Source organism: Arachis hypogaea, chromosome 7, assembly GCF_003086295.3.
Source record: "Arachis hypogaea cultivar Tifrunner chromosome 7, arahy.Tifrunner.gnm2.J5K5, whole genome shotgun sequence".
Taxonomy (NCBI): domain Eukaryota; kingdom Viridiplantae; phylum Streptophyta; class Magnoliopsida; order Fabales; family Fabaceae; genus Arachis; species Arachis hypogaea.
In genome coordinates, this window is record NC_092042.1 from 11,813,859 (window position 1) to 11,832,739 (window position 18,881).

Genomic DNA, 18,881 nt, shown 5'->3' on the forward strand with positions numbered 1-18,881 from the left:
TAGTATAGTACGCTATTTTTGTTTGAATCTTTATTTTGTTTTATTATTTACCTTGTAATAATAAACTCTACTTTATTGTGTTGCACTTTTTTTTTTAATTTAGTTCTCAATTTTAAACAAAGAATTTAGTTTTAGGTTAAATATATTTACTATAACACCTGAGTTTTTAAAATTAAATTTTATTATATTTTAAGTTATTATTATTATTATTATTATTATTATTATTATTATTATTATTATTATTATTATTATTAACGTTTTAAAAAAAAAAAGAATACTTGGCCGAAGCCAGGGGGAAGAAAGGCAAAAGAAAGATTGGTAATATTATGTATACTATGCATGCATTAACATATATATATATATATATATATATATATATATATATATATATATCCATTTCCTTTGATAAATATTATGACACCTAACTACCATTGCCTTGTCATATCATCATCAACTCATTTAAGTATTTTCTCTAATTCATTCAGTAATCACCGAACTTGCATTTCAAAATGAAGAGAGAGTAACCGAATTGCATGGTGAAATCGTGAGCTCTTCGAATTTCTTTCCTCTTCGATTTCTTTTAATCCGTAACTCCAATAAAAAATCTAATCCGATAAAAGTGTTTGTATCCTTCATATCTACACATTGACGTTATTTTTGTCCAGTAAAAGTCGACGGTGACGTAGCTCTCCTGCCCCTTAAGTTCGGCCAATTGGAGTTCTAGGAGGTAGGGGTGTTCAAAACCGATCCGGACCGAACAAAACCGATCGACCAAACCGAAAAAATCGAAAACCGAATAAACCAAAAATTGAAAAAACCGAAAAAATTGTGTTTTGCTGTTTTTATTGCGGTTCGGTTCGGTTTTCAGTTTTAATACTGAAAACCCTAACCGAACCAAACCGAACCAGTTCAAAAAAACACAAATAAAACCAACCCTCCCCCCACCCCCACCCCCCCACAACGTGACCTAACCTAGCCGCCACCCCTCTCACTCTGTGCTCTTTACTCTCGAAACCCGCTCCCACTCTCCCAACAGCCAGCACCTCCCACTCCCAACCTGCATGAACCCCTTCCTCCCACCACCTCCCTGCGCCGATGAACCCCTTCCTCTCACTCCCTCCCAACGCTGCCGAACCCTTCCATTCTTTCACACAGCGCCACCGAACCCTTCCTACAAGCATCTCCTCATGGATAGCACCAGCCAACACCATCATCGCGGAGCCAGCACCACCCCCGCCGCCACCCACAGCATCGTTTCTGGCCTCTCGAAGACGCGGACACTAGCCTACCCAGTAACCCCCAAGCCCACCCCCAAACGAAGTACGAAACTTAGCCGCTCTCTCCCTAGGTCTCACAGCCTCGCTCTCTGCACCTCCCATCTGTGGCGAGGGACCGTTCCGCCCACCACCTCGAGAGTTGTCAACGGTAGCTCCTAGTGGTACTGAAACTGATACTGTGATTGGAATCAAGAAACCCTAAATTGAGTCAATAGCATACAACAGGTAATAAAAAATCCCTAGCTTCAAATCAATGTTCCTTTGAATCGCAATCTTCTTTCATAATTTTTTGTGTCTTTTTATTTTTCTTTTTTCTTTTTGTTTATTTAGCTCTGTTTTGAGTTTAGTTGTTAGTATATGAGTAGAAATGTAGAATAAGCACTCAAATGCATCCTTATAGTTTATAACTTGATGGTAGAAATGGATTAAAAGAACAAAAGAAATCATAGGATATGCATCCTTATTCAATAATCATTGTTCAGTGATTCATTGTTGCTGGTTGTTGTTAACTTGTTATTGTTTTATTTGTTTCTCATTGTTTAAGGAAATTTATTGTTTTATTGTTTTACTTGTTATTGATTCATTGATTATTTGATTTCATTGTTGCTAGTTGCTGTTTTCTTGCTGGTTCAGTATTTATTATTTTATTTGTTGTTCATTGTTTAGGAAAATTGCTTCTGATTGTTGGTTCACTGATCATTGTTTAATTTATTTGTTGTTCTGTTTTTAATCGATTTGTTGTTGTGTTTCTGCTCTTGAATTATTAGACCAAAGAAATTGGATTGATAGAAACTGGAAGATATTACTCGATCACAACATGCACAAACGACCATAAATTTTCTTATCTGAGATGGGGTTATAGACATATGTGCAATAGTAGTACAATGATTTGGTGCTTGAAATTTTCTAGGCTTTGCAATTGCAAGCATTATTAGTATTTAGTAATTTGGTATGAGGTATATGACTGATGTTTGTTAGTCAAGGCCGTAAGGCTAATATTTACTGCCATGTGAAACTTTAGAGTTGAGCTAAGCATCACATGCGCTTATGTTATCTGGAGTTGATTAAGTGCTTCTCAGTGCCCCTTTTTCATCTCTAAATGAATTGCTGTGGTTTTCTTTGAATATGAATATCTTGAAGATTGGGATGGATTGTCAATTCTTTGAATCAGTAACTTTTTTTTTGTTGAAAATTATAGTTGCATTAGTAAAATTGCATGAATGATATATGTGTCCTTATAAGAATAAAAGGGTGAAGAGGCAACATTTTAAATGACCAAAAAGCTGAGACTGCTGGGATACAAACACTTTTGTTGACAAGTAACACAGTCAGGGTTAGCAAGTTGTGTTGTACAGTAGCAATCAAAGATGAAAAAACTTTTATTATTTACTATTGTTCTTATTATGTAACTGCATTTTGATTTCAGGTTGGTTTACGTAAAGAAGTAAAGAAGTTTAGCTGTTGGAGAAGACACCATAACTTGGGCTATTTTTGATGGAAATTTATATTTATTTTCATTTTCAATTGTGTTGACTGAACTTTTAAACTTCTTTAGTTGTCATATTTAAATTTCTTTTGTCGTTAAATTTTATTTGATCAAGACTTTGTTAGCTATTGTATATTTGTATTTGTCGATTTCAATAGTATGACTTTGTCAAATAGTATGGTAGTATTTTTTTTGAAGTGATTGAAAAAACCAAACAAACCGAACCAAACCAAACCGATTTTAATTGGTTTGGTTTGGTTCGGATGATCTCAATAAAAAAATCGAACCAAACCGAACCGCAGTTCAATTAAACGATTGGATCGGATGACTTTTCTTTCAAAAACCGAACCAAACCGCACCGCGAACACCCCTACTAGGAGGCACAGATAATTTCTGCCGCTTTCCTCTTCAGCAGCTCGGTCAAAAAGTTTTTTCGAAACTTTCGTTGATTTCGATCTCATACGGAAGTAGGGGATTTATTTTTTAAAGATAAATGTTTTTAATTTAGAATGCCTACAAAATTAATTGAATAATGGCAAATATATATATATATATATATATATATTAATAATAGTAATGTTATTGAGTATGGATTATTGCTGTGAATGTGACTGTTTTCTGATTATTAAGAATTTCGCTGATTTGAGAATTGTTGAGGAATAGGGTGGTTTAGACTGGATTTTAGAGAAAATATCGCCGAAATTTTACAAAATCTGAGGTTTTATTTGAGTTTTATATTGAATTCATTTGTATAACATTTATTATTATTAATAATTGTGTGATTTTAATTACTACAAATAAGTTTCTGGTATTTTCTTATAAACTGAAACGCGATATCGACCTAAAGACTCAATATTAAATAGTAAATAAGGAGAACAGGTTAGTAACTCCTTACTTTTGGTACGATCATGACGTGCTAAAGGTTAGGGTGTTACATTATGGTATCAGAGCAGTTCGTTCCTTTTAGAGCCTTGGAAATGGACTGATTATGCTTCACTGCATGCTCTGAGTGTCTGTCATACAATAGGACTTGTCCTAATGACAAGAGTATGAGTTTTGAGATGCATGACTGTCTGTTGATTAATGCTGTTAGCTTACCATTGCATACCTCATGGTAATAAGTCTGGCCAACTTAATACTAATGATTTATGTATATGAGAGTACTAACGGGTTATCATAGACGCAATAGAAGTAATAAGTAACGTAAATTACGGGGTTTGGGGAACGTTAGAAGTTAAGTTTAGGAGTTAACTCCGTTTCAACGCATAATCCTTATTCGTGTTAATGTGAATCTCTTCCTTGGTTGTTTGCTGTAAAATTTTTTGTTTCAAACTTCTTTCATCAGATATGGTTTCTTTCACATTTGCAAACTGAACATGTCACACCTCTCTATTTTTTTTCTTCGATATTTTTTGAAAATGAAGTTGATATGAATCTTTTCCATCTTATATCAATTTTCGAGGACGAAAATTTTTGTAAGGTGGATAGAATATAACACCCGAGTTTTTAAAATTAAATTTTATTATATTTTAAGTTATTATTATTATTATTATTATTATTATTATTATTATTATTATTATTATTAACGTTTAAAAAAAAAAAAAGAATACTTGGCCGAAGCCAGGGGGAACAAAGGCAAAAGAAAGATTGGTAATATTATGTATACTATGCATGCATTAACATAACAATGACACACACACACACACACATATATATATATATATATATATATATATATATATATATATATATATATATATATATATATATCCATTTCCTTTGATAAATATTATGACACCTAACCACCATTGCCTTGCCAAATCATCATCAACTCATTTAAGTATTTTCTCTAATTCAGTCAGTAATCACCGAACTTGCATTTCAAAATGAAGAGAGAGTAACCGAATTGCATGGTGAAACCGTGAGCTCCTCGCATTTCTTTCCTCTTCGATTTCTTTTAATATGTAACTTCAATAAAAAATCTAATTCGATAAAAGTGTTTGTATCCTTTATCTCTACACGTTGGCGTTATTTTTGTCTAGTAGAAGTCGACGGTGACGTAGCTCTCCTGCCCCTTGAGTTCGGCCAACTGGAGTTCTAAGAGGCACAGATGATTTCTGACGCTTTCTTCTTCAGCAGCTCGGTCAAAAAGTTTTTCCGAAGCTTTCGTTGATTTCGATCTCATACGGAGGTAGGAAATTTATTTTTTAAAGATAAACGTTTTTAATTTAAAATGCCTACAAAATTAATTGAATAATGACAAATATATATATATATATATATTAATAATAGTAATGTTATTAAGTATGGATTATTACTGTGAATGTGACTGTTTTCTGATTATTAAGAATTTCGCAAGAGGAATAGGGTGGTTTAGACCGGATTTTAGAGAAAATACCGCCGAAATTTTATAAAATCTGAGGTTTTATTTGAGTTTTATATTGAATTCATTTGTATAACATTTATTATTATTAATAATTGTGTGATTTTAATTACTACAAATAATTTTCTAGTGTTTTCTTATAAATTGAAACGCGATATCGACCTAAAAGCTCAATATTAAATAGTAAATAAGGAGAACATGTTAGTAATTCCTTACTTTTGGTACGATCATGACGTGCTAAAGGTTAGGTGTTACATTTACCTCCTTTCTAAGTTAAGTTTTAGTGAAATTTGATTTCACTTCCTTTTGTTTATATTTTGATTATCTATGAAGTTTAAGTAATAATGCACTCGATATTATTAACAGAACAAATTGAAGAATATTTTAAGGTAGTGTTTGTTTTGAAGTATTGTGACGGAGATTGAAAGACGGAGATTTAGTATTATATTTGTTGGTCTAGAGATTAGTACTAAAATTTTAGTTTCTATCTCTAAAATTTCAATACTTCTAAAAAGTGGAGACACAAGAGACTGAAACTTTAATAACACTTTATACCTAAAATACTTTCATTTTAATTAATTAATTCCAACTTTATCTTTTGTGCAAATTAAATTAGAATTTCATTCTTATTTTAGTATCTGTCTCCCACTTTATACTAAATACAATACTAAAATTTATTTCAATCTCTATTTCTCAGTCTTAGTCTCAATCTCTCTTCCAAATACTATTTAAAAAATAAGTCATAATTGGTAGTAAAAACGAACTATACTAAATAATGTTTAAAAAATTAAAAACATAAATTAAACACTATTTTGACTTTTCTTTCTAACCAAGAAAATAATGAGAATATAGTTGTAAATAGATTATTCCAACAGCAAAGACAACAATAGTACAAAAATGAACAAGACGAGTTCGAGTCATTGACTAGTGCAATCAAAACTAAAACTAGCAATAGGATAGTTGAAAATCTACATATATAAGTTAATTTGTGTTTTATACGAAATACATATCGTCCATAACGATCGGAATCTACTTATTAATATGGGGATTATTTGTTTGGTTAATTTGCAAAGACGTTGATCACTTATGCTGTTATGCATAGGGGTGGCAACGGGGCGGATAGGGGTAAATTTTTGCTTTATTCGATTCCGTTCTGTCGTACAATAATTCGCATAAAATTTATCCTATTTTTATTTACGGGTAGTAAAAACTTGAACCATAACCCGCTCCTGCGGGTACTCGTCCCGCCCCTATCCGCCCCTATAATTATTAAAATTCAATAAATAAAAATAAATTTTATAATTTATATAACCATCATTACATATATAACATAAATTAAAATATAATATAATATTATTAATTATTTTACTAATTATTTTATATATATTACATATATTATATATTAAAATTATGTGTTATATATATACCGGGGCGGGTATTGCCTAAACCCGACCCCGTCCCGCTCCGATTAAGAACCCGCACCGATAAAACCCGTCCAGTGCAAGGTGGATAATTATCCGCCCTGAACGAATAGAGACAGGGTAGATACCTGCAGGTTCGGGTGGTGTTGCCATTTCTAATTATGCATTAGATTGAATAAAAATAAAATACATAATTTTTTATTTATAAAAAATAAGAAGAGCAATAATAACTTTCACAAAAATAATAATAACAATAAACACATCAATATAGAAAAAATGGCACGAAAACAGAAAATAAATAAATAAATAGAAGATTACACTAAAATTTTTGATACACAAAACTCTCAATGGGAGAAATAAAAATTACGAATCACAATATTAAAAAAAATAACTACTATAATTAAAATAGGATACAAGACCGTAAGAAATTAATATACAAAACATACATATAATAAGCTAATCAATCCAAAATCAAAATTTACAAACAAAAATAAAAAAAGATGAAGAATACCACAAAATAAAACTGTTGCTGATGCATGACCTATAAATTCTAGTGCATACCACGTCTCAAAATTTCAACGGTCAAAGTCAAGAATAGGCGTCCTGAATATTGATTAAATTTGACCTCAATGCAACTGTTAACATATTTATAACAATGAATTTATGATAAAAATTTTATACATGTGCAAAGATAATCTTTTCATTCCTTTTTTTTAACCTTGAGGAATGCTGTAAATAAAACATCTCTTACTCAATTCTAACTCGATTTCAACCTTACTCTCAATTAAAAACAACCCTAGTTTGAATACTACTAGAAAATGAACCCAAAACCTCACAACTGGTATGTTTCCATGACTAAAATGAAAATCAAACATTCAACCATGATTAAAAAAAAACATTTAACTAAAAATATATAAAATTAAAATTAATGACTGAAAATATTAAAATACCTTACAACATAACACACCTGAATTCTTCTTGTACTTGATTTTACCTAGAAAAAGAAAAGAGGAGTGATTTGTTCATGCCCTTGACGTTGCTTTAAAATGAATTATAGGATAAGAATAAAATGTTACTTGGACCGTAATTATTTATTATGTACGGATGGTCAATTACATAAGTTGTTAAAGACGATAAATTGATCCGAGCCACCCCATTCCGTTCCGTCTCGTAATTTACATGATCTTTTTAGTAGTTTGTATTTTATATGCATAGGCCATAGATTATATTTCATTTCATATAGGAAGAATCACGTTTGGGGCGAGACGGTTAACATCGGTAGATGATAGGGTTGTAACGGTTAATAACAGATTTTGTTAAATCTGTTAAAGCTTCAGTAACTTCTAGGACAAGTTAACTGTTTCTTGAGTCTTATAGTTAGTTTGTTAAGTGTGTTATGCTTCTATATGTGTACACTCTATCTCATCAATAGATCAAGTGATAATGCTCAATACACAATTCATTCACTCATTTTTCCATCCTCTCAAACTCTCTTCTCTGTATTCTGTGTTTCACTGTTACTGCACTTGTTAATTGTTACAATAACAATGATAAATATAAACCTCAGCTTTCTAAGAACAAAATCCCGCAGGTAATAATTTTGAGCTCTATACAATCTATAAAGACATTATCTTCCAAATACATCTCAATTAACAGGTTCAGGCATGAACTCAATAGGGACCATACTGAAGAGGGAACACTCTACATTTTCTCAAGCTATAACATATCTTCAACAAAAATTCTTACTGTGTCAAGGGTCCTATTGAAAATTTGAATGGGATTCTAAATTCTATCATATACTGCATGAATCTATTTGTGAGAGAAACCAAGCAACCACCAAACTACAACAGAAATAAAAATAAGAATAAACCAATGAAGAGGTTCATCAACATGGCTGCACCTGTGATTAACCAATGCCAGCACCATCTTGGCCAGCTCTTTCATTTGAAGGTATAGAAATGTTTTCATTATTAGGTCCCAAACCTTCAACTGTTTTAGCTTGTTTGTTCTCCAATTGCTCTGAATCTTGCTCAGGAAAAACCTCAGACTGCAAGGAAGGAGAAATGTTGTTTATATGCTTCCAAGTCAGTTCCGAGAAACTATTGTTACCCCCACTACTGCTGCGCACTAGTATGTCATGCGCTTTCATGACAAGTAAAGTGTTCTTGAGAAGCTCGGGCACGAGCTCTTGAATCTTCTCGCTTCTCCTTCCCCTAACTCTCACCGTCATGTATACTTCCAATCGACTCAGTACACCCAACCATAATTTGGTGAACTTGGTCGACTCTGATATGCTTGGGAGTAACTGGAGGTAAACTTTACACAAGAGCTTCAAGGCAATAATGAGGGATCCTTCCATGTTCCGGTACTCCTTTTGGGAGCGTGTCTGATAAGTTTCAACCAGCTCATCGAGCACAGCAAAGATCACTTGATCAAAACATCGTAACCACAAATCATGTTGGATATGAGTCCCAAGAGATCCTGTCAAGCAATTCTGCAATGATAACAATGCATGGTTTCTTACCTCCTCCCTCTGGTCTAAACACACTTCCTTTAATTCTTGTACAAGCCTCAACCACATCTCCCCAATATCCTGCAACATCTTTGCCAAATCCTCTTCCTTCATTTCTTTCTTGGCATCACTAGTCCACTTCTCTAAACAATTGGCAGATCCTACCATAAGATCAAGTGCCACAACTGACCGCTCTACCTGTCCAACGCGTGACTCGGCAAACTGTCTTGCAACATCTATACAGAGAACATAATTAGAAGGAAGTAAGTGCGCTCCATCCGACATAATGAACAGCAGTGCATCAAAACCAGCATCAGATGCCTCAAGGTGTCTGGCAGTGATGTAAAGCAGAGATGTAATTGTTCGCCATCCTAATTGAGATCTAATATGAGAAGCATTTGCCTTCACGAGATGACTTACTTCCTGTGTAATCTTCTCATAGTAGGCATCGGCAACGCGTGCATCAAGCTTAAGGACAAGTTGCAGGGACCTTAAAAGTTCATCAGTGAAGTTCTCTTTGTAGGGAAGTAAGCGATGGCAAACTTTTAGGAGTCCAAAAACTGCTTTCTCAACTAGTGCACAAGGCATCACAGTCAACTGAACAATATTAGATATGTGCTCATAAACACCATGCCAAAGAAGTTCAATCCTATCCCTGTTATTCAGAGTGATTGTTATTAGTAATTCCAGACAGAAAACTGAACTATCTTCATCATCAAATGTGGTATTTCCTTTCTTAAGCCGCCCTCCTGCAGTAATGAGTGCTCTTGCAAGTTGCAACAGAGATTCAGCTTGCAAAAATTTGCTCTCAGAAAATATGCTGTCAATATGACACTTCTGAATTGTTTGAAGGGTGCTCTGCTGTGCAGCAACTTGTTCTTTAGTTGGAATTGGTCTTGGCTCTTCCGAGCCAAGCAATAAGAGTTGACTAAACCTGCTCATCAAGCCTGAGGATCTCTTCGGAGTACTAATGGATCGAAGACTTCTTGAAGATAAAGATTTAGCATTACGCTTCTCATGTAGAGTTTCCGTAGGATGCTCTGACTCCTCAGTCGCGTCATTAGCCATATTAGCAGGAAGAAGGCCTAATTTATGAAATCTTAAGATGCAATCAAGAATATTTCTCCATCCTGTGCGAATGTAATCACCGTACTTATTCGCTATAGCGAAAACGGTGTTAGTTGCCATTCTTGCTTTTGTGTCATATGCAAAGGCAAGGATTGGTTCCTCAACAGATAATGGATCCAAAATAGTAACAAACCTACAAAGGGATACAACCAAATCATCGAGTACATTCTCAAGATGATAGTAAGCCGATATCTTTGCAACAGCTAAGAATCCATCCATACATGTTTGGTAGACCTCTTCGTTTTCAGCATTATCAAACACCACAGAAATGGCTGCGATTGTTGGCCCAGACAGAATAGCAAACATATCATTATCAAGGTATCCTCTGGAATCAGAGACAATGAATGGAGCAGTTTTCCTTGACTTGTGTATAAGATAAATCCACCGACTTGGAGTCATTTCAGGAAATCCAGAACCTTGCTCAGGAGTTGTACGAATCTCATTCCTACAAATGGAATGGTAAATTTCTGAAAGGAATCCTCGAGGCAAATCATTTCCACCATTTATTCGCCTATTATTTCGGATAAAATCCTCTTCTGTCATCTTCTTTTTCACTTGTACATTGTGATGATCTGTATTAAGCATTATAATTGAGTATGATAACAAGAGAGCAGCATCCTTATTAGCTAGGATCTGTGGTGACTGTTCATAATATCTCTCAGAGAAAGCTTCAAGCACCCTCTGTATCTTCTGTGATTCTCCAGGCAGTCTGAAAGTCTCCAAAAATAGACGCAATGCTGTGTCTAATGTTGTGTCTTTGAAATCAAATGTTCTTGCGAATTCCTGAAGGACCTGAACACAGAATTCATCATGGTTCCCTAGAAAATCACCAATGAGATTCTTATCCAACCCAGTTGTGAATCTAAGAAAGTAGGCAACACTTTGGGCATGGGGTTGGTCGGGTAAAAGATGTGTTCCTTGGAGAAACTCAAGACCTTTCTTAACATCACGATTAAAGTGATCTGCTCCAATCATCAATATTTTCTTGAAGTACTTTCTCCGGCAAACAAAAGGAACCCAATTATTCGGATCGCTGAAATTTTCACACTTCTCCTGCCAGAAAGAACTATATTGTTCAAGATTCACATGAGGATGTTCTGAACTCAAAGATTCATTGCCTATCCTTTCAGCCATTCCTTGCATAAGAGCAATAAGACCATCCAAAGCAAGAATATTCAAAGAAGATAATGGACTGTTAACAGGAAATGCACTTTTGGACAACAAGTTAGCAATGTCTTCAAAGACATTACTGCAAGTTATGTCACAGTCAAGGTTAGCATACATTTCCATCATGAATGTTTTTTGCCTGCAAAAGTCAACAAGGGCCTCCATAGCAACTTCCTGTTGCTGATATGATGCTCCATATTTGCTTTGTGCAAGCCTCAAAATTACGCATGAAATGAAAGCTTCTAATTGTAACTTGATTTCTGTACGAAGATGGTGATACAAAGTTAGAACAATGCTACACACCATTGAAACTACAAGGGGGCTCATTGACAAACCGGACTCCATTAGATTGTGAAACAGTTCATCTTGAATTAAGCTCAACAGTCTAGGATGCCGGTGAAAACAAGACCCTCCCAACTCTACAGCTGAATTAATCAAAGTTAAGGCAAAAAGAGGCACATCTTCATCAAATGCTATTGTATTTAATCTTGTACTTGTTCCCATATGCTCAACAACATTCAACAAAGAACATAAGAAGTGAAACACTTCCACCATGCATGGAATCCCATATGGTTCCTTCATGAGGTCCAGTTCATCTAGGTCGACCTCCTTGCCACTGCTGTCAATGGCTGTTATGTCATCCACTACAACTACTGTCATAACGCTCTCAGTACTGGAAGCAATGCCTGTTGAGTAAGATTGCCTATTACTTGCAGAATTTAAGCTCCCATTTTCCAATTGTCTGTTTGTAGAATTATGTTCATTATTTTGCCCACCAGTCTGCCCAAAAAGTGTATATATATGAGTGATTACAAGTACAAGTATATGCATGTATATATATGAGTGATTACAAGTACAAGTATATGCATGTCCTGATACTCAATTTTGTTTAACCACCAAATTTATCATTAATTTCAGAGTACAACTGAAAGACTCCATTTGAAATGTGCAGCTTTTACCATAGAAAAAAAAAATACTAGTATTTTAAATAATCAATGAACACAATGTGCCCTTAGCTGGTAAAAATGAGTACACAACATATGGTAATTTTATTCTTCTATGTTCTACCCTTTTTCTGTGGTTACAATGTTCTGTATCAATGCCCCAAGGTCCCCCTTTTTACTTTCTACTAACTTCGAAAAAAAAAAAAATCACACGATAAAAGCATATGAATATTGCAACCAAAGGGACAAAGTTGACACAATTTATACCTCTTGATTCAAACCATTGCTTCCATTTACTAATGAATGCTCTACGTTGTCAATATCTTTAAGATGAGAAAAAATGCACCGAACAAGTTCGTGCATCGTGTAACGTGCTATCCGCTGCAACAACTCACCTTTGGTTCCTGCTTGGTGAACTATACGGAAACAAGTGTTCACTATAATGCAAATATGTTGGTTACTCAGCATTACAGATGCTCTACTTTTCACACACGCTAGAAGAACTTGTAGTATCTTCATTAATACAACTTCTTCTGATCCAGGATCAGTCACCTCAAATCTGCAGCTTGTGACAGCATCAACCACCAAGTGCATGGCATCCCCAACATTGGTAGTGTTTTGATCAATTACATCCAGAGTCAAGATCTTGTAAACTGACGACAGAGCAACACCAGTGATTGGTGCACCAGTTTCATCTGATTGAATCACATCTAAAAATGGTTGGAGATAATGAACAGGGTTGATAGCATGCCATGGATCCTTCCAGTAGAAAATTGTTCTCCTTAATATCTTCAAAGATTGAACAAGAGAGTGCTCAACTTGATCTTCATCTGACATATAATGAACTCCCCATCTAACATTTCTTCGCATCACTGCCAAAACAGCACCAATTTCTGCATTGATCATGCATGCCACAGTAGTTTTGTTAGGATATCCATCATTGCAATGCCCATTTTCCTCTTCTATAGCATTAATACCGGTTTGAGATAGCAACTTTAGATGCCCCATTTTAACAAGTAGATCTGCTTAACATCTACCAACAGAATGCTGAGCCAAAACAACCCCTGAGAAAAGCAACAGCGAAAAAGACTCAATCAATAGAAAGTGATTATGAGTATCCAAATGCTATTACAATGAAGCACAAGTAACACAATTATTCCAATTCCCTCAGAGTTAAAAGACAACGCAAAATGCATATAAATAATTTAAAGACATATAACTACCAACAAATCACATTGCAACATCTTCCTCAGTTGCTGAAGTATGATTCCACCTCCTAAAAATCTAACTCATATTTGAGCAAGCTACTCTCTCCCAATCACCAGCAACTATCACTCACTAATTCTTCCGCCAAAAACTAAATCTCAGATAGAATCTCAAAATTCCTATTTAAAATGAAAAGGCTTAGATTTGCAATCAAATCTAACACTAATGAAATGGACCCATTTTCCTTGCACATTAACAATATGATATAAGATTCTAACACAATTGAACTTAGAATTCAATAGAAAGGGGCAGCCAACAGATTAACAGAATGTTAAGCCCTTATTCCGACAATGACAAAAGAGAAAAGAAATATCCGCATTAAAAAAATGAGAGAGAAGGAAACAAAAAATGGAAGCAGATGGAGATTTAAAGGGGAACCAGTGAAGAAGAAGAGAAGCTTACAGAGAGAAGGTGGGGTGAGGTTTAGGCACAGATCCGAGTTTACATCTACATCACATTGAAAATCTGGCTTATTTCTTTAATCTTCAAATTGAAATTCTCGCCCAGAATTAGAACGTTCCCACTCCCCTCCCTCAATCTCAATCTCACTCACTATTTCGTTCTTTCTCCGACACCATCTTTTGATTTTCAATTATTTTTTTTTCATTTAATTCTCATGCGGGAATTTTCGTAAACACATTCTACAAATTTTACATCACTCTTTTTTTTTTTTAGATCTAACTATCATGTGTCCATATGATAAATTTATTATTAGTAAAACATTTTAAATATTTTTATTTAATAAAAGTAAATCAAATACATTGTTTTGTATTTATTTTTAAAAATATGACATGGTAAAAAAATTAAAAATAAGATATAAATGATAAAATATAAAATTTAATATTTTTTGTGTTGATTTAGTGATAAATCAGAACAAATTATAAAAATTTAATTTTTTATTTTTTTATTTAAAAAATTAAAAAAATATAATAATAAAAAGTATAATTATAAAAAATTAATAAAAATAATAAAAAAATAAGTTATATCTTTTGTTAGTATTTTTGTTTTCTTCTTATTAAGATGAACACAAAATACACACTAATTCAGTATTTTTGGACACAATATTTTTTTTTTATGTTTTATCTATCAAACACAATTTTGTGTCTCATCCCTATAAACAATTGCAGCGTTGGAAACGTAAAATTTTTATATTTTACGAAACAATATAACTCTACGTCCAAGCAAAATATTTAACCAAAGTCTAACTAAGTTGTTATAACTTTTAAATCACATGCCTCCTTTTTCTTCTCCCTCCTCTTTTCTTTCTCCTCCTCCTCTCTTCTTCCAAATTCGTCCACATATGTTCTTCTTTTTCTTTTCCTCTTCTCCTCCTCCTCCTCCTTCTTCTTTCAAATTAGTGCAATCTCCTCCTCTTCTTCCTCCTCCTCCTCCTTCTTATTAGTTGTTATCGTCATTACCAATATTTTGCATGATACCACTAGAAAAATGAACTAAAAAATGAACTGAAATTATTTAATGATGTCACCAGAAAAATCAAAACCAATAAAGATGTTAGCAAAATATTGGTGTTGTTGGTGATGACGATAACGAAAGAGAAGAAGAAGAAGAAGATACGTGCACGAATTTGAAAAAAGAAAGAGAAAAAGGAGGAGAAGAATGATATGTTTTGCATTATTGAAACGTGTGTGTACACGCTGGTGTGATGAAAGTAATTTTTTAAACTTTTTTTAAATAAATAAATTAAATGTAATATTTACTAATATATAATTTTATATTAACACATAATATATGATATAATATGATATTTAAGTATAAATTTAAAAACATTATAGAACGTATCAAAATAATTTAACCTATATTTAATTCACATAGTTGATCAGATTTAATGAAATAAAGGTTCTAGGGCTATTTCATTACTCGAATTGTTTTCATTTTGTGTTAGATAAATGTTTCGATGGTTATTTAAAACTGGGTTACTATTGGATCAAGACATGAGGTTCAGGCTTCTTTTATGGTAGCGTCTGATTTCTTTTAGCGCCGAGATACCGCCGTCTGAATTCCTCATGAGGAGGTAGGGATGGTACCTGCAAGAGGCTCTAATGTCTAAGTTAGTAAGGATTTAAGCAAATTTTTTAATAGATTGGGTCTGAAATATACTGAGAGCGTCAGTATATTTATAATAGAACGTTGAACTACCTTTTAGAATAATTCTACCTTTATTCGTGGATAACTATTTTTTTTTTTAAGAAATTGATAATATCTTCCTTCTAAAAAGGTGGGAGATATCTTAGGAGTTAGTTAATCATTCAAATAATTAGGACTGAACTACCGTTATCATGTCCAACCTTTATGAGATCAAATAAGTAGATAAGATTATCTTAGACTTTTATTTTTATCGGACTTGGTTTTATATTTTTAGGTCATGATATAAACAGTAAAAAATTATAGGTAATTATTTTTATATAATGTTAATAATTAAAAATTATTAAATAATAATTACAATTTTTAAATATCAATTTCACATAAAAATACTATACATGAGTTTCTATCTTTGTGTTATTCCTTCATGAACTCTAAAGTAAAAGTAGACAACATTATAAAATCCATTTCATATTAGTCAAAATCAATTACAATGCATTTAGAATATAATGAAAATGAAATTAAACCAAATCAAATTTGTTGTTTGGAATTCAAACAAAACAAAGAATTAATTCGATTTATAAATCTATATTACTTATATTATAACTAAGACTCTCTTAATTTTTTAGATGATTTGACTAAAATTAAAATAATTTAGTGTATTGAAAATGTAAAAAGTCACTTTTAATCTTTAAATATCAGCATAAAAAAAGGCTTAGAAATAAAAAGAGACCATAAAAATTCGATGATAGAGTTATGCGGATTGGTGATTTGCCGATGATGATGGAGGATTATGGTGTAAATAAAAGTTAAAAAGATAAAATTGTTAAGTCAAATTAAATTAATTCTCATTAAATTACACTATAAAAATAAATATTGATTTGTAAATTAATTCAATTCGTATTTTACATAAAAATATCCCAAACAAAATCATTGATTTTGAATTCAATTTAAAATCAATTCAATTTTAAAAAAATTTAATTTTAAACATATATTTTAAGGTGAGTTTTACGGTGAAAAAAGATATTTTATTCTTCATGTGTAGAAATGATGTGGCCATTACTAAAGGACTATGCGTGTAGTGTTTGAAAAGAGGGAGACAACTCCTGCAATACTTTTAGATATTTTAGATATTATCTTTATTTGATATTTAATAATGTTAAATGTGTTAGTGTAATGAAGATGATTAAGTTTGTGGATCTTTTTGATATTTGATTTAAAAATTAAAAAAAAAAGATGGATTGAATTGATAGTTGATATTTTTTATCCATCAAACAAATAAAGATAGAATGAATTTTCTTTCATAAAATCTGTGTAGGTATAATAATAATAATAATAATAATAATAATAATAATAATAATAATAATAATAATAATAATAATACCAGTACATTTAAAGTATCTTAATCTTAAACTTAGTTTTTTCGAAAAATTATAATTTATTAGCTTTTTCTTTAAATAAAAGAGTAATATTATTATAATAAGAATAAAATATAACTATGATTTAAAATTTTAAAAATAGCAATCCAAATAAATAATTTTATAAATAAAATTTTTAAATTAGTTCAACAACATTAAAAATTAAATATCTAATATCTTAAGAAAGTGTATTTAAAAATTTAAAAAGTAACAATCTAAGTAGATAATTTTAAATTTAAAAAATAACAACCTAAGCAAATAACTTAAAATTAAAAAAATAACAATTTAAATAAATAATAGTTTATAATTTAAAAGAATAAACTGCAAATAACTTAAAATTTAAAAAGTAACAACCTAAGCAAATAACTTAAAATGATAAAAAGAGTTTGTTGTTAATAAGTTTGCTAAAAAAAATCAATAAAATAAATAAATTTATCAATGAATTTATTTTTTCTAAAAACAATAAATTTTACAAACTAAATAGGTGTAATCAAATCCAGGAGCATTGAGAGTGTCAGAACTCACAAAGTTAAATCCATGTTTTTTCTAAAAACAATAAACTCATAAACCAAATAAGTGTAATCAAATCTTATAATATGGATTTAGCTTTGTGAGTTTTGACACTCTCAATGCTCCTGGGTTTGATTACACTTATTTGGTTTGTACGTTTATTATTTTTAGAAAAAAATAAATTCATTGATAAATTTATTTATTTCATCGATTTTTTTCTTAGCAAACTTTGTTGGGAATAAGGAGTATGACCACAATCCAATTAATCATGTGTTAAATAATTTGTTATTATTATTATATTAAAAAATTAATATAATAAGGTCCTTGATTAAATTTAGAGATTTATCATTGTGATAGTGATCATAATATTGAAAGATAAATCTTTTATAATTTAATCTAAATTATTCTTGGTCATAGGATTATTAAAAAGGACATTAATAATCCGAAAAGATCAATATATATATATATATATATATATATATATATATATATATATATATATATATATATATATATATATATATATATATATATGGTCTTCGTTGGATGAAGATTAATAGATCTCATTATTAAATTATATATATAGATGGTGCATATAGAGATATGACCATTGAACTGACTCACTCTGAGAATTTCTAATAGTTATAATTACTGCATATTTGTCAATAGGATATTCTCAAGATGAATATAGTAATACAGTTTTCTTTGACCTGCGACTATCATAGTAATTAACAATGTATTTATTATACTTTGATTCCGAACACCTAATACCCTAGGGTGCTAGTTGAATGGATATTGGGTATAATTTAAATACTTGTAGAATTAATGATTAGTTAATAAGGAATCCGTTAACTCTCGGTAAAGAGTTTGAGCTCTATAATTATAATGACTGAGATGAATAAAATCTTGATCAAGGGGATTGAATGAATGAATAAATGAGTTTCTTAAGTCATTCACAGTTCATTATAACAATGATAACAAGTTAGAGTTTGACAATTAAACCATACTCTAAGGGTTAACCAAGAGCTAGAAAGATGGAAGGAATTATACTTTGTTCTTCTAAAATTCTTAGTAAAAATATATTACTTCATACTATCGGGTCGTTGAGGAGTGTTGCTAGACGCCAACCTTGATTAGTAAATTTAGTACGATTAATTTACTACCCGCTTAGTATTGAACCTATGGGATCACACACTAACGAGTGTTCTAATTATTGCTATAGAATTATTTAATTATTATTTTGATTTGATCAAATAAATAATTATATTA

The 18,881-nt window shown here is 31.7% G+C and overlaps 1 protein-coding gene and 1 long non-coding RNA gene across 3 annotated transcripts; one reads left to right on the plus strand and one right to left on the minus strand.

Annotated features, from left to right (window-relative positions):
• Window positions 1-832: 832 nt before the first annotated feature.
• Window positions 833-2,936, plus strand: LOC112702478 (uncharacterized). The gene is made up of 2 exons (XR_003154128.2): window positions 833-1,502; window positions 2,704-2,936. It is a non-coding gene; the product is annotated as an uncharacterized lncRNA (long non-coding RNA).
• A 5,199-nt stretch (window positions 2,937-8,135) lies between these two features.
• Window positions 8,136-14,270, minus strand: LOC112702479 (ARF guanine-nucleotide exchange factor GNOM). 2 transcript variants are annotated; one of them, XM_025753526.3, is made up of 3 exons: window positions 13,987-14,270; window positions 12,586-13,382; window positions 8,136-12,154 (listed from the first exon to the last, which is right to left on the minus strand). In XM_025753526.3, the coding sequence occupies exons 2-3, from the start codon at window positions 13,324-13,326 to the stop codon at window positions 8,474-8,476; spliced, it is 4,422 nt and encodes a 1,473-aa protein (XP_025609311.1). In that variant the 5' UTR covers window positions 13,327-13,382; window positions 13,987-14,270; the 3' UTR covers window positions 8,136-8,473. The 2 variants fall into 2 exon arrangements, with proteins under 2 accessions (XP_025609311.1, XP_072055228.1); XM_072199127.1 differs by having other exon boundaries at window positions 12,714-13,382; window positions 13,987-14,227.
• Window positions 14,271-18,881: the final 4,611 nt, after the last annotated feature.

Coding starts and splice junctions, on each gene's coding strand:
- LOC112702479 (XM_025753526.3), bottom strand. CDS start 13,326: ATGGGGCATCTAAAGTTGCTATCTCAAACCGGTATTAATGCTATAGAA. Junction 12,155..12,585: donor GCAATGGTTTGAATCAAGAG/GTATAAATTGTG, acceptor CTTTTTGGGCAG/ACTGGTGGGCAAAATAATGA.